Genomic DNA, 15,888 nt, shown 5'->3' with positions numbered 1-15,888 from the left:
CAAGTAGATAACAACAGTTGACTAACTTTATTTGGGGATCGGTGGATTATATCAACAGATATGTACCGCGAAGAACGAAGTACTTGTATAAAATAAAAACACGAATAAAATATTCAAAACTGAAATCTTTGTTTTGGTGTCTATATTGAAATTTCCCAAAACACCGTCCCGAAGAGATTCTTCTTATTCAAGACTGTGGAACCCCATAGCCGTAGGCGGTAACCTCCTTACGCCACGACCCGTCATGGACTCTGAGAAACTTACTCAACGATTCCAAGAAAGACGGGGACCAAAACATTTCGAGGATCCACCCTGCCACCCCACGATAGCACCCCACCGAAAATTATACGCGTATAAATTAGGCGGTTTCCCAGTAGGCCTCTCTAGTCTAAAGACCTAGTTGCCAGTATCGTACTCGTGGTAAATTTCCACATTTAGGGAAATTTGTACCTCAAATATTCGAAAAAGGGAACTCAAACCTAAAATTCGCGAAGCGCAAGATTTAACAAAATTGATTAAATTCGAATAAATAAATACAATAAAATTAGCCACTGATAGAATTAGCCTACAATCTTGTTTTGGTATTTTATTTAAGCCTTCGTTTAACAGGGTTGCCACCATATTCTCAGATTCAAATTCCCTGACCATTTTAAGTTATTTTAGCTGAATTTTTAAGGCCAAAATTAGACAGTTTTTAACTTTTTAATTTATTAACTTCTGATAAATGTAATAAACTTATATTTCAGTAAAAAGTTATTTCAACGTTAAAAAACCTTTCAAGGATCTAAATAATAATAACAGAATTTGCCATACATCTAGAGTAAAATTACCTTAAAAAAGTGTCAAGATTAAACTGAATTCCCCGACTTTTTCGGCCCATTTTTAAGTTCCGCGTCTTTTTCGGCCCATTTTTAAGTTCCACGTCTTTTTCGGTCCATTTTTAAGTTCCCCGTCTTTTTCGGCCAATTTTTAAGTTCCCTTACTTTTTCGGCCCATTTTTAAGTTCCGCGTCTTTTTCGGCCCATTTTTAAGTTCCACGTCTTTTTCGGTCCATTTTTAAGTTCCCCGTCTTTTTCGGCCAATTTTTAAATTCCCTTACTTTTTCGGCCCATTTTTAAGTTCCCTGACTTTTCCCTGACGTGTGACAACCTTGTTTAATATTATAGATGAATTAAGGGTATGAGAAAATAGATGGCACTTTATTTTCTACGTTGATAATAACTTTGTTCGTATTTCAAATAGTCTAAACTGTCACCCAAACAATTATTCGATATTACGATTAACCCTATAAAAATCCAAAAGAAAATCTTTACTCCATATTATTTTAAATGTGTTTAGTAGTATCCTTGAGGAAACGGGTTTCTGGGAACTCACGCGGTTTTTTCTGCCTTCCATTCAAACAACCTATTTCATTTTTTTTGGGCGTTCAAACAAGGATTTAATGAAAAACGGTTTAGCGACATTTTCAGCTACTTTCTAAGCAGTTCTGCAGTTGATATGAAAAAGGGGAATGGTAATTAACGTTGCGTCCTTGAAGAACAATATGTGGGGGAATTAAGGCTGTTTAAAAATTCGGTTTTGATAACTTACGCTTTGGGATTGTAATGTTTTCGTATTGAAAGCGATCTGAGAATATTACCGTAGCCACATTAAAACATTATATTTCAGGGGGGATAGTAAATTGGGTGTTTTTTTTTGATAAAGTAGGCCAAAACAAAAATTGGCATTTGCTAGCCACAAGTTACATCATGCATAAGAAATCCATGCTTAGGACAACACGAACGTTATTCGTTATAAATGAATGACAATTTGCATGACAGTTGCGAAGCGGCAGACTTTACACCCAAAACTTAAAGAATCGCTCTCCTGGGCTTCATCAATTATCTCTCGTGTACTTACGAACAACATGGTATTCCAAGTGGTTTTAAGGAATAGTCACACCAAACGCAACATTAATAATCCATCAAAGGGAAAAAGACATTTTTATCTTTACAGGAGATATTTTTTTATCTCTACGGGAGGGTGGGACTAATTTAATAGAATGAAGCGTTTTTCTAGTAGTAATGGGGCCTGAATGGGTAAGTGTCAAATTCCCTCTCCAATGATGGAAGTTCAAAACACAAGGCTTAGCTTGGTTTTGACGAAAACTAAATAGCAAAACAGATTCGCTTACGGTTCGGCTTCGATAGATTTAAGCTTGGCAACGTAGTTTGAAGGAATGTAGCCCTCGTGCTTGGTGGCTTTGGACTTGGCAAACCACCAGTCTCCTTGGGTATCGTTGATAATTTCCAAGTGTTCCCCTTTCTTAAAACTCAAGTCCTCGTCAGTTCTAGCATCGTAATCGTACAAAGCGACGAAAATTTTGGCGCTACCACCAGATGCACTTTCAGTGTCAATAGGTACAGGGGGTAGACTAGGTCCATTTCTCGTGCCTAAATCTGGTACGTTATGCCTAATATTGGAAGGTTCGTGGCTTTGAAGACCTAGGCCTAATCCTACGTGAGGTTGGCTAATCACGGCGGGTCCATTTTCGATCCTGTCGACGGGTGCTTGCCCGATTCCCTCATTTTTGTTGGCGGTTCGCGTCGCCGAACGACTGAAACAATTTCCCATATTCTCTGCTCATCCAGGCCACAAACGACTTTAAAACAAAACTAATCCCTCTCGCGAACGTATTCTACATTGGTTATCGCGACAGTGGATTCTAAAATTAAAACATAACGGTGATAAAAACAAACCGCCAAACACTAACCTCACTACCGCGTCCTACACTCTGACTGAGAGCTTACACACCGAAGTAACGAAAATAACGCCCATGAACCAAATCACTACACGACGCGAAAACTTCTTCAGTGTGTATGCATGCGCTCTAAGATATAGTTCAGTAATACAAGTGTAATTTACAGTATTCATAAGCAATAAAGTAGACAAATAAAATGTAATTTTGAAGTTTTAAAATAATTTTTAGAAAAATAAAATAATTTTTTTTGAATTATATAGGGAATAAATATGATTTGTTAAATTCACGAAATTATACTCCGCTGTAAGTTTATAGAGAAGATGTCGCCATCTGGGAACAAGTATTTGGTTTTGTTTTTTACGTTGCCAGGGAAACCCCCTCCCCTTGAGACTGGGCTATTGCCATCTGACGGTGTTTCTGGGTGTTTTGTTTTGCATTATAAAAATGTGTAAATTCTTTTATTAATGTTTAAAAAAAAACCAAATCAATTTTGGATTATGGCAGCAAATATTTATTAATAAATATAAAAATGGATATTACATACGCGCATATATAAAAAAACACACAAAATCAACTATATATATACTTGTTCACTCGCTAAACTATCTGCAAAAGGTTGAACTAATGAACTAGTTGCGAAATAAAAAACTAAACCAAATGTGATTGAAATGGGTAGTGCCGGAAGAGCTTTCTTGAAAATTGCCAACAATAACAAGGTCAAACACAGACCCTTTTACAAAGCGAAAGAAACAAATCAGTTACTAGGGTTATTTAAAAAATTTCATTTTAATATTAAACTTACGATCAAAATGGCAACAAAGCAAGCCAACGTTGTATTCCAATCTCCGTACGAAGATGCTTTTCCCACAAGAACACTGTAGAAAATGAAATCCCCGAGTCCTAATTTCACACCACCTACAAATTAAGTTAAAATATCAGGCATTAAAGAACATGGAATATAACGGATAAAAATACTTACGTTCTTCATCTTCTAAGTGGGTTTCAGTTTGAGGAGGAGGCGTGTGATTCGCAATAGTAGTAGTTTGAGCAACTTCATTTCTTTCTTCACCTCTCACATTTTGCTCCTCAGCCGCTGGCATGTGGTTGGATTGCTCCGAAGGTGTTGTCTGATTTTCCGCATCTACTGAATTATCTCCACTTGTTTGTTCAGTCTTTCGGGCACTGTTGTTTTGTCTTCCTTGAACTGGTACTTCATCGGCCATGTTCACGTACCAAGCCATCGCCGCTAAAATCGAAATTATAAATTCTTATAGAAAAAAAGGACAAGAATTAAGCTATGGACTTTCTCTTACAGCTATAAATTAATGCTGGAAAAATTGGTTCATTTCTTTCCTGAGCTGTTTCAACTAAAACTCGTAGCGGGCCTTTTGGACATAACACGGCTATTAAATCTAATTAAAATAAAATATATATAACCCAGATTGCATATACGTAAAATAGCAGCTTATTTTGTACCCCAAACTGAAATAACACCGAGTACGACCCACGTAGTCCAATCAGGCAAATGTTTGATGAAAATTAGAGCCATCAGAGCTGAAACTAAAATCAGGTACGATTGCTGCAGAAGTAAAGGTCCTTTCCAATGTATACTAATCATGCCCACTACTCCAAAATTCCACATGACGAAAGTCAAAGTGATATAATCCATCGGAATGTTGTAAGCTTTAAGAACTTCCCTAAAATAGTTTGAAAAGTTCAAATGATATTTTATATCACTGCCATGGATTAAATCGATTACATGCATGAAAATTAAGATTGAAAGAAAGACTCACCCTAAGTACATGTAAGAAAACATCGATAACAGAAGTAAGGATGATACAATCAACCAACCATGTATTATCTTTACGTAATAATAAACGCATTAGTTTAAAAACATTACTATATTAAAGAAAATATTCACCTTGTAGCACCTGAACTTGTAAAATACGATCAATAACAATGTCATAATCACAATTACACCCATCAGAATAAAGGCATTAGCAAATGATTGCCAAACTTTGGTTTTAGTATCAACATTTTTGTCAGTGAATGGTGTATAGACTCTGAAAATTATTACAGTTTAATTTAAAAAACATTTGCGCATAGATTAAGGTAGATTTACAGATAGACATCCGTTTTTGTGTAAGACGTAATAGAACTGATTGTGGCCACTACGACAAGCATACAAAGTGAAACGGGAATAAACAACTTGATGACGTGTTTTGCTCCATATTTGAGTTCTTCCTCCTCTTCTTCTTCCCAGCCTCGAGCGTATATAACAGCACTATTAACTGCTGGTGAAGAATACCTCGCTTGCTGGTTTGGTATCCCTCTAAATGTTGTTTCCACATCATTTGAATTATTACTTGATTGCTAAATTAGACACAGTGTTTTAGTTAAGTTGAACGTAAGTTATAAAAAAAACTTACAATATTTGCATCTGAACTCTGTGATCTTTTAGGTCTACGTGGTTTGGTTCTTGATTCCTCAGAAGGGGAGGCATTTAAGCCAGGGCTCAAAGGTCTGGTGTCCGAGACTGAGGTTAGATCAGGTGTATGGTTTTGGGCAGCTCCCACAGCTTCCATTGAATCAGCTATTAAACTCGTGAACTCGTTTACTGATCCTGATTCAGAATTGTTTTCGGTCATCAGCTGTCGGAAAAAAGAAAACTATAAAATATTTTTAAGAACAAAAACTAATTTTAAAAGGGAAATTCAAAGCAACGATTATTAACTTTAATTACATGTTACAATTTGATATATGATAAATCTTTGACAAGTTGACACAAGCGCCTTGACAACACCTTTAAGCCTTTGCTGAATTCTTACGTTGCAAGTTTTATGAGATCTACTAGTTTTCTTAATTACTCTTCGTTTAGGTATAAAGTAACTCGTTTAAACTGATGTTTTTAAATTATAAGTTACTTTAAAAAACATTTTAACGTTATGTAAAATTTTTATTCAATCTTCCAAGCCCGTTACGCAACGATGAACAGCGTTTAGAGTTGCCAGGTATAAGTAGTCCCCCCTGCTCCGCAGCCCAAACTGAAATTAAACTAGCCTAAAAACCCGTCCATCGTTGAAAATGTTTCTTAAAAAAATAGCTAAAATTCTACTCCATTTCACAGGCAAATTTTAAGAAACAAATTAGCTCGAAGTTTTGGTCCAATAATTACTAGATATGAATAAAGTATTTTCGGACATAATTATATTTTTCACAAATTATTAAACATGGTTATTCACATATAAATCTCATAGGTAACTAGAATGCTGCCGTGTAACTGGCAAATGGACCAAACTCCGTGGCAGACGATAGCCAGATCTCAGCCAATCAGAGCTCAAAGAGTGGTTCTGCCAAGAATTTAATGTCACCAGAAAGAATGACGTCACCTATCTCCCGCGATAGTTACATAGTAGCAGAACCAAGGAGGATTATTATCCTCCTTGGCGGAACCACTCTACGGCCTCTCATTGGCTGAAGGTTCAAAACGAACTGGTGACAAGCTCGGCCGTAGGCGGCAGCATTCTAGTTATCTATGAGATTTCTATGGTTATTCATGTTTGTGTCTTCTTCGTGTCCAGCCCAAATCCGACTTCTACCAAAGCTTTTTTCGCACGCAAAGCGGTTTAAAAAGAAGCTGAATCGGGCGATAAAATCGCCCGACTGGCAAATCTGGAGGCGCTTCCATCATGAGTCACCGACTTTTTTTTTTTTGGAAGAATAGAAATGGTTTGCGTTCAGTAAATAGTTGAGATTGCAGCTTTACCTGACGTAACAGCCTGAGGCTACCTCATAAGTGTACAAAGGCTACCTAGGCTTCGTTCGGTAAGGCTCAAAGAACTCGCCGTTGATTAAACGTTGAGTCCGGTTTCCCAAAAGCAGACGTTGCACTACCCATTCATTTTGGAGGACATTTTGACATGGCAACCAAAAATGTTTTTCACTACTTAAAACAAAAATAAGATTTTTTCCTTATTTTACCCAAAAAGTGTTACAATTTTACCCCAAAATGTTCCAATTTAACCAAACTTGATGAAATTTACGCAAATACGGTCCAAATTACTCGAAATTACCCATTTCGTGATTTTCAATTTTTTAAGAAAATTCCATGCTTTTTTAAAAGGAGTTTTTTTTGTTTTAAGTGGTCAAAACATTTTCGATTGCCATGGCAAATCGAATGGGTAGTGCATCGTCTCCTTTTGGGAAGTTTCATATCTCATATAGGTCTACATTACGGCCGACATTGAAGAAAAACGGTAATAAACACCTCGGGTACTCTCCTTGTTAGTTATACTTAGTTTTAGTAACATTATATATTTTACCTTAAAATATATTATCGAAAATTAACATTAGTTTGTTCCTTATACACGTGAGCCGACGCATTTCTTATCTGACGCAAAATTCTCATGAGGGGAAAAACGCGTCTCCTATTGGCTTAAATATGACTTTTTGGCTAGCCATTCTAACCGTTTAACCGACCGACCGGAAATAGTTCCTTCCCAGATGAATTTGGAGAGGGGAGTAAAAACCTAGTATATTTTATTGAAGCGTCCATTCCATATTTACCATTATATCTTTGCAGGGTAGAGAAGGGAACTCATGGTTAACCTCTTCAAGTCAAGTCAAGTCAAGTAGAGCTACGTAAGGGGGACAGGCACTTTCCCATTTTTCAAAACAGGTGAATATGTAGCTCTACCAACAAAATTCCAACGATTCTGAGGCCCTTTAAACACCACTTTAGAGCACTCTGGACATCTCCCATAATGAACCATGGAGGAGGGAACTCCATGGTTAACCGCTTCAAGTCAATTCATGAAGCACTACAAAAGGGGCACAGAAATCGACTGCAGCGCGCGACGTTTAGTTTTTATGAAATAACTTACCATTTGCCGTGATATTTCAAAATCCGTAATAAAGCGTGCTTTTTTTGAATAAATGATGTTTGCCTGCTTAGATTTTTGGTTCACGGCCATCTTTAATTATAAGTAATGATGGTGCGTGGTACTCGGTAGTTAGCTAGTAAAACAATTTCAACGCAAAAGCAATAGACTCTTCAATAAATCATCCTCCAAGGAAATCGCCAAGAAGTAATATTTCTGCAACCCAAAGTATATATAGTGCTTGTTAAAATAATGTAAATTTTTCACCTTTACGGCAGCAACAAGTGTTCCCTTTTAACCAGGTAGCTTTTTTGACATATTAAGGCTTGGCAAAAACACGGCGTTCTGTTTACAGGTGAAACGTTTGAATTATTTCAACAAGCACTATATAAACAATACCTTGCGGGTCCTTGCTCTCGGAAATATTACTTCTTGGCGATTTCCTTGGAGTATGATTTATTTAAGCGTCTATTGGCAGCAGGATTAATGACATATTAAACGGGCCTTAAAGGAGGCTTTTCTTCGCATTTACGTCATTTTCAAGTAAGTTGCTGACGGAATCGTATAAAATTTTAGGGTACAAATTTACAACCCAGTTGTTCCAGTAGCTTCGGATATCGCAAAGAAAATAAATAAATAAACAACACCCAAGTATTGCTAAGCTGTATTTACTGACGTAACAATTTAATGAACGCAATAAATCTTGGTAGCATGTTGTCAGAATTTAAAGCCCTTTGTACCGGTAAGAAAAGAACCACACCACCTGAGGCCTATCATCAGAATGCCCTACGCCAGCGTCCACAAGCCCGGACAGGTGACAAAACCCGCATGGGTAGCAGAACCCCACTACTGATGGTCGCACCCTTGACGCAAGCCGCTCAACCCAGCAGAAGGTGCAACAATGGGACGACCAGCCCACCACTTCGCACACAGCAGTGGGATAGAGAACGGATGCTCTAGCAACTCCGGCCGACACCCCACCTAGAAAGGCAGGGAGCCAAGCCCTTTGGAAAGAGCTCCTAAAGGGGAAGGGCGGGCACGCAGCAACCCGCTCTCCCCTTTAGCCTTACAAATAAAACTAACATATTTTATTCGGTGCCTCACGCATGCGCCTAGGGGAAGAAATAAAAAGAGATACACATTTATTGAAGCGTCTATTGTCGAAAAAACTTCGTTTTAATTTTGAAGTAATATAAAATGAAATTTACGCTAGATGACGCGGTCGCCATAAAACGTTCTATATACCGTATTTCTCATATTTCGTAGCGTAAGTTCGTCGGCTATTTTAATCATAAAATGAAAACATAGACTAATTTATTAATCTAAATTTTGTAACCACCTCAAAGGCGTATTCGGCCGAAGTGCCACCTTTTTCTTATTTAAATGAACGGTCCTTTAACCATTTTTTTACTTTATTCATAATTCAATAACCGTTGGTCAGCGACTTTCCAAGCGCTGTTTTGAATTATCAACTAAGTCTATTTTACCCTACTATTTCTCGATTCCCCGCCTTTTCTACTAGTTCTTAAAGGGAGTATTTCACATTTCTACCATCTAGGAGCTACAAACACAAGGAGAACGCAGTTAGTCTTTAAAAACGCTAACTCAGTGTTGTGTACAAATTTCATTGGACGAACCTTTACGCTGAACGTTTTACGGGCAGTGGAAAAACAATTTCAAAATTTTCCCCTTCCGACGGCGGCAGGCGCTAAAGCGTCTAACCAATGAAAACTGTACACAAGAAAATGCCCGACTTTTGACGGGATGGGTTCTCCTTGTGTGGGGTGCTGTGTTTGTTGCTCCTAGCTAGGCTCAACGGAATTTTTTTTGACTATTTTTAACCTTATGGGAAGTAGTAATAGGAATGTTTTTAGTTTGTTTAACCGTTACAAGGTGGAGCCACGCGCTGATCAATTAAGGGGGGAATATTATCCCTCAGCTCCCCCCAATGAAATAGATGGTAATTGGGTTTAAGAGGCTGGTACGACTGAGACCACCACATACCGTTACTTCTATAACAGTAATAAATTTAATTAAATATTTGTATTGAAGCCAATAAATACGTCATTTATAATTTTACGTTACAAAAATAAAACAATTTTATATTTTAGTTCGAGAATAATTTTAATTTATTCTTTAATGCCAGAAAGAAGAGCATCTACGGTGATAGTTAACGTGGTGTTCCTCCTGATTGAATTCCCAAAGAAATACGGCACAAAAGATCACCGAAAGCACCAGCAGAATTAGAAACAAGATCCGAATCGAATTGGGTCGCCAAGACGGCCAGAGGTTGCGGAACCGGGAGGGACGACCTTCGTAGGAACTATTCTAAACCAATTCAAACAAGATCGTGTTAAAATATCAAAACAGAAACCACGAAAGATTTTCAAGCCGATAGACTAATTTTCATAGGCGTGCGCACGATAGGGCCAGGGTGGGCCATGGCCCGACCTGAAATCTAAAAGGGCGCAAAATATCGGACGAAACAGGCGCGAGCCTAAAATAATATTAAAAAAATAATATTGTTGTTTAGTATAGCCTAAAATAGAAAAAGTAAACTTTGTTCGTCACGTACTTTACTATACTCTCAAAAATACAAATTTCTAGCCTCACCTATTGAGAAAGAAAAGTACTAAACATAAACAGGAGAGCCGTGGTACTTATAAAACATGATAAGTTTCGCAACAAAGGCTAACTCCAACAAATAGAGCCTAAAGAGGGCGCAACAGCATAAGCGGGCCCGACCTGCTGCAAATGCCCGCGCACGCCTATGCTAATCTTCTTTTTCAAAAGCAGAAAATTATAAAAGAACTAGATTTTGAAGCAGAGCAATCGCAAAATGATTTTCAAGCGGAGAAAGATCAGGCGATTAATTAGGGAAAATGATTTAGATCCGAAACAAAATCGCAATGATTTTCAAGACAAAGAAATCAACTATACAGGGTGATAACTGAAAACGATACAGTTCCAATAACTCAAAATGTGTTTTAGCTAGGAATTGGAAATTTTCTGGACACAGAACTTGCAGGGGGTCACTTGAAAATGGAAATTTAAATGACCTTCAACCATGTCTTCAAGGTCATAATTTTTTTTATCTCGATAACCATTAGAGATAGAAAGTTGATTTCAATTAGAAACATGTTCCCCGTCACATTTTAGGACTAAATAGCTATGGGCTCACCTACTTTGACCAATAACAAGTCGAGGGATTTTATGTACCAGAGACCAGGTTGAAGGTCTAATAACTCGAAAAGTACTCAAAATTTGCTAGACATACTCATCTAGTAAGGAGTCTTTAGAATTTTTAAAGTCGGATGACCTTTAACACATGGTTCAAGGACATTCAAAGTTTATCTTGAAAACCAATGGTTCCAATTTAAAAGGTGTGTAAATTGAAAATTTAAGTCTAAATGACTTTAACCCGATGGGTAAAGGAGCGCGCCGAAGACGCAAGCCGCGAGAGTAAAAATAAAACACAAACTTCCGAGGATGACTGCCGAAGGAATTCCGATATGGAGGATGGCTGCTGAGGTTGAGACGCAAATGACTTCGTCGATGGATTGCGTCTGAATGCCAATATCGAGGATGGCGGCTGAGGTTGAGACGCAAAAGACTTCGTCGATGGATTGCGTCTAAATGCCGATATCGATAGAACTGGTAAATTCAGAAATGACCCCATTCCGCTCCTTCTTGTGGCCGGCGGTGGCGGTTTCTTAGAAGTCGAGGTCACGTGTCCTTGAGTCAGCGCGATCCTGTAACGGTTCGCGGATAAGACTAGTCAGCGGGAACTTCTATTTCAATTAAAATAATGGAATTTTTTTCACCTTTACGGCAGCAACAAGCATTCCCTTTTAACTCACGAGGAGTGTACCCGAGGTGTAAATCACCGATTTTAATGAAACTCGGGGGGTAAGTAGACCTTGGGGTAACATGAATTTTCACCAAGGGAAAAGTCACGCTGGGCTTCCGTTTTGCTATGGCAACCGAAAATGTTTTTGACAGCTTAAAATGAAAAAATCTACATTTAAAAAAGCATGGGATTTTCTCGGTTTCACAGGGGGTGTGGTGTGCCCAGTGAAAATTTTTGAAAACTCAAAAAAAACAAAAAAATTTAAATTTCAACTAAAATGCTAAATTTGAACAATTTTGGGTGAAATTCATCAAGTTTGGGTAAACTTAAAACAAATTTGGGTAAAATTGAGAAAATTTCATTGAATTTGATAAATAAAGGAATATTTGCAAATTTTACCTAAATAGGGTATATTCAAATATTTTTTTTTGAAATCGACAAAAATTGGCTAAATTGACCAAAATTGACCTCAAATGTTTAAAATTGGATAAAATCGGGTTTAACCAACTAATATCGTCTAAAATGGGGTAAAATGATAAAATTGGGGTAAAATGATAAAATTTGGGTAAAATAATCAAAATTCGTCCATATGACAAAAATTTAGTAAAATTGTGTTAAAACAACTAATATCGGCTACAATTGGGTAAAATGATAAATTTTTGGGTAAAAAAACTAAATTTGGGTATAATGACCTAAAATTTTTAAATTTTATTAAATCGTGTTAAAAAACTAATATCGTGTAAAATGGGGTAAAATTATAAATTTTTGGGGTTAATTTAAGAAAATTGAGTAAAACATCAAAAAATTAATAAAATTGAATAAAATTGTGTTAATCCAACTACTATCGGATAAATTGGGTAAAATGAAAAAATTTGGGTAAAACTGTAAAATTTGGGTAAAATAATCAGAATTCGCCCAAATGACAAAAATTTGGGTAGAATTATGTTAAAAATACTAATAACGGCTACATTTGGGTAAAATGATAAAATTCGGGTAAAACAGCCAAAATTTGACGTTGAAATATGTTTTTTCATAATTGGGATATTTTGGATGTGAACGAAAGGGAGGTTTTTAACGAAAAAATCTTTAAGTTATAGTAGTTTTTCCTTATTAATTAGTGTTTACGAAATTACAACGAAATCGATAACCTTTTAGTTTCTACTTAACCTTATTTGTAGGTTTTCTTCAGTTTATCTACTATTGGTCCTTCATCACTTTTTGGTAGTTTGACAGATTTATTTTAGCCAATTTAAATTGATTTATGACGATTCTAGTCGAAACTTATTTCATTTAAGAAAATACTGCTCTTTTTATCCAATTTCGTCAATTTCAATTAACTTAACGCGATTCTAGTCAAATTCATATATTTAACCCCAATTCCGGTTGTTTAACCAAATTGCATTCATTTTATTCAATTTTAATCATTTTTAGCTTCGTGTTTGGCTGTTTTACCAAAATTTTATCATTTTACCCAATTTTATTCGATTGTAGTAAAATACCATGCTTTTTTAAATGTAGATTTTTTCATTTTAAGTTGTCAAAAACATTTTCGGTTGCCATAGCAAAACGGAAGCCCAGCGTAGCTTTTCCCTTGGTGAAAATTCATGTTACCTAAAGGTCTACATACCCCCCGAGTTTCATAAAAATCGGTGATTTACACCTCGGGTACACTCCTCGTCAGTAGCTTTTTTACATATTAAGGTTTAGCAAAAACACGATGTTTTGTTTGCAGGTGAAAAGTTTCCATTTTTTCAACAAGCACTATATAAACAATAACTTGCGGGTCCTGGCTCTCGGAAATACTACTTCTTGGATTATTTATTTAAGCGCCTATTGCTCGGGTGGTTGAAACGTTTTCAATCCTCCCCCGGACAAACTTCGCTAATAACAATAAACAACTTACACGTGTGTACGTATTTTCGTGGCCGGCGCCGATTTAAAAACGTCTTGAATTTGGTCCGTATCGTGAGCCAAAGGTACGCTCTTTATATCCAACATGTCATCCGGGTTCGGGTGGTGACCTTTATTCAGAGTATATGTTAGTATTTAATTACCTGATATACCTCGGAGCACGGTTGCCCTAACGTTTTCAGATTCAAAATTTATTTATTTTCCAGGGCTTATTAGACAATTTCAAATTTTGTAACTTATAATTCAACGTTTTAATGACTTGTCCCTGATATATTATATTTGGTTTTCAAATTGCCTGAATTATCCCTAATTGCTTGGACTTATTTTCAGGCTCCCTGACTTTTCCTGAGCCATGGCAACCATACGGAAGAATCTACGAAATAAATCGTACCGGCCAACAGTTGAACTTTGCACTCCAAAGTGTCGTAAGGTGAGATGGCTCCGAGGGCAGGATGTACGCGATAGGCCTCGTACGAATTGGTCCGGAACTACGAAATAATTTGAAGGAAGAAAAACAAGTGAAGAAAATTCTTGGGACGGTACGTTGTAAGGCAATACCTTGTAGGCCACCGGATGCGGAGAGATGTTTCTCATGGTCAGTACGCCGGTCACGCTGCTGGATTCATCCAAGCCGAATGGCAAGGCGAGAAGACTGGATGGCCTATTGTTAGTTTCCAGCCAAAAGGTAAATTGGGCAAAAAAAAAGGGGGATAACTCAGTGGAGAATAAATTAGCATGTATCCTCGTTTGCTGAGGAACAACGTGGGGAAATTCAGTTTCATGACCGTCACGAAGAAAGTTTCGGGTTTCTGATGATCTGAGTTTTACTTTAAATTCTAAGTCAACTATAGTGCCGGTCCCAATAATGAAACTATCTAACGTTAGCACATCTATTTTAATCGGAATGGAACCTTAAAAAAAGATTTAGTATTTTGATAAACAGCGAATGTTTGGACTGCACCGTTACCGCTTCCTAGAATCCTAGTTATATACGGGAAAACACGCCTCGTATCATTTCCCCCCCATCCTTTCCACAGTTTGGAAAAACCACGCCTCCTATCATCTTTTTGATTAAAATTATGTCAGGGGTAAGGATTACGCGAAAAAAGAGTTGGAGGAAGGTACATGTTGAAGCGCTTAGTAGAAAGCGGAGAACGGTATGAAAAATTGAAAAATAGATCAAGCCAAACCGAAATTGGTGGTGCGGGTACCATTAGGGGGAATGAAGTGGGCCAGCGAGGAGAGGGGGCCGTGACGATAGGATTGCAGCGATAAAAACAATTGATACGAAATGATAAGAATTGGGAAGGAAACGAATTTGAGCTCACTCGAATTGCAAATAAGTCTTGGCAGCGGCGGCGTTGTATTCTCGCGGCCGGCTATCCTTGTCCTTTCTCTGCCGGATATCCTTGTCCTCTCGCTTCCGGCTGTCCTTGTTCTCTCGCTGCGGGCTATCCTTGTCCTTTCTCTGCCGGATATCCTTGTCCTCTCGCTTCCGGCTGTCCTTGTTCTCTCGCTGCGGGCTATCCTTGTCCTTTCTCTGCCGGATATCCTTGTCCTCTCGCTTCCGGCTGTCCTTGTTCTCTCGCTGCGGGCTATCCTTGTCCTTTCTCTGCCGGATATCCTTGTCCTCTCGCTTCCGGCTGTCCTTGTTCTCTCGCTGCGGGCTATCCTTGTCCTCTCGCTGCTGGATATCCTTAATCTCTCGCTGCTGGATATCCTTAACCTCTCGCTGCCGGCTATCCTTGTCCTCCAAGTACTCATCAGTTGATTTCACCTTTGACTTTGACTGCCCTGGGCGCGACTCCTTTTCAGGTTTACCAATGAGCGAGGGCATTTTCTCAGAGTTTGTTAACTAACATATAGAATAATTAGTTTAAACTTTAAAGAATAACATTCTATAACAGTCTTATCAAAAAGTATATTTCGCACAAACGGCTGGCACGCTGAATTTAGGCTACTGAATTTTTCGTCCGTTTTGAATTTAATAAACATCGCCTCGCGACGCGTTATTCGCGAACGCGTGAGCAATTTTTGTCAAGCGAAGCCCATAGATATATTAAATAGCATAGATACCTTTCGCCTGTGGGAAGAACACGGAAGAGACCGATATTTTCTGGATGAGCTACGTAATAGTGCCATCTTCCGTGACCAAAATTAATATTAAAAAAAAACGTGGTACATTAGGCCTAATAACGTTGATAGTCCAAAAGTAACATTTGTTGCGTTTTGCATCGCCAAATTATAAATTGGGTAAAAGTTGTGTAATAAATCACTGCCAATAATTATCATTAAGTTGCAAAACTGTGCAATCTCATCGTTAGGATATAATATTTGTATAATTAGATGCAAGCATATTATTGATTTAAACTGTAATAGTTTTCCTCTATCCAAACCACTTGATAAATGGATAGATTCTATAAACCGTGAAAACTGATTTAATTTGTAGCGACCACCCCATCAACGGTACAAGAACCATCCCATCAATGGTACAAGAACCCTCCTAT

The 15,888-nt window shown here is 37.7% G+C and overlaps 3 protein-coding genes across 6 annotated transcripts in view; all 3 read right to left on the bottom strand.

The window, feature by feature from the left end:
• Src42A (Tyrosine-protein kinase Src42A) overlaps nucleotides 1-2,865 on the bottom strand; it is a 52,967-nt gene extending 50,102 nt beyond the window's left edge. The window contains exon 1 of the mRNA XM_090154703.1: nucleotides 2,174-2,865. Coding sequence (XP_090010829.1) covers nucleotides 2,174-2,613 — 440 coding nt within the window. The 5' untranslated portion in view covers nucleotides 2,614-2,865. The remainder of the gene's footprint in view (nucleotides 1-2,173) is intronic.
• A 373-nt stretch (nucleotides 2,866-3,238) lies between these two features.
• Nucleotides 3,239-5,784, bottom strand: Psn (presenilin). Of its 3 annotated transcripts, none has more exons than XM_090181538.1 (10): nucleotides 5,544-5,784; nucleotides 5,170-5,391; nucleotides 4,863-5,113; nucleotides 4,662-4,803; nucleotides 4,534-4,601; nucleotides 4,217-4,437; nucleotides 4,054-4,152; nucleotides 3,720-3,986; nucleotides 3,543-3,655; nucleotides 3,239-3,470 (listed from the first exon to the last, which is right to left on the bottom strand). In XM_090181538.1, the coding sequence occupies exons 2-10, from the start codon at nucleotides 5,386-5,388 to the stop codon at nucleotides 3,315-3,317; spliced, it is 1,536 nt and encodes a 511-aa protein (XP_090037664.1). In that variant the 5' UTR covers nucleotides 5,389-5,391; nucleotides 5,544-5,784; the 3' UTR covers nucleotides 3,239-3,314. The 3 variants fall into 3 exon arrangements, with proteins under 3 accessions (XP_090037664.1, XP_090037665.1, XP_090037662.1); XM_090181539.1 differs by having other exon boundaries at nucleotides 5,569-5,784; XM_090181536.1 differs by having other exon boundaries at nucleotides 5,484-5,783.
• A 3,874-nt stretch (nucleotides 5,785-9,658) lies between these two features.
• LOC149936060 (uncharacterized) lies at nucleotides 9,659-15,419 on the bottom strand. 2 transcript variants are annotated; one of them, XM_090181540.1, is made up of 7 exons: nucleotides 15,314-15,419; nucleotides 14,710-15,236; nucleotides 13,940-14,042; nucleotides 13,773-13,869; nucleotides 13,374-13,491; nucleotides 11,102-11,372; nucleotides 9,659-9,948 (listed from the first exon to the last, which is right to left on the bottom strand). In XM_090181540.1, the coding sequence occupies exons 1-7, from the start codon at nucleotides 15,374-15,376 to the stop codon at nucleotides 9,757-9,759; spliced, it is 1,371 nt and encodes a 456-aa protein (XP_090037666.1). In that variant the 5' UTR covers nucleotides 15,377-15,419; the 3' UTR covers nucleotides 9,659-9,756. The 2 variants fall into 2 exon arrangements, with proteins under 2 accessions (XP_090037666.1, XP_090037667.1); XM_090181541.1 differs by having other exon boundaries at nucleotides 9,659-9,943.
• Between the last annotated feature and the right edge of the window lie 469 nt (nucleotides 15,420-15,888).

Source organism: Leiobunum rupestre, chromosome 7 (assembly GCF_980474605.1).
Source record: "Leiobunum rupestre chromosome 7, qqLeiRupe1.1.hap1, whole genome shotgun sequence".
NCBI classification, from domain to species: domain Eukaryota; kingdom Metazoa; phylum Arthropoda; class Arachnida; order Opiliones; family Sclerosomatidae; genus Leiobunum; species Leiobunum rupestre.
The sequence above is the reverse complement of the archived record's forward strand: the minus strand, read 5'-3'. Positions and strand labels throughout refer to the sequence as shown.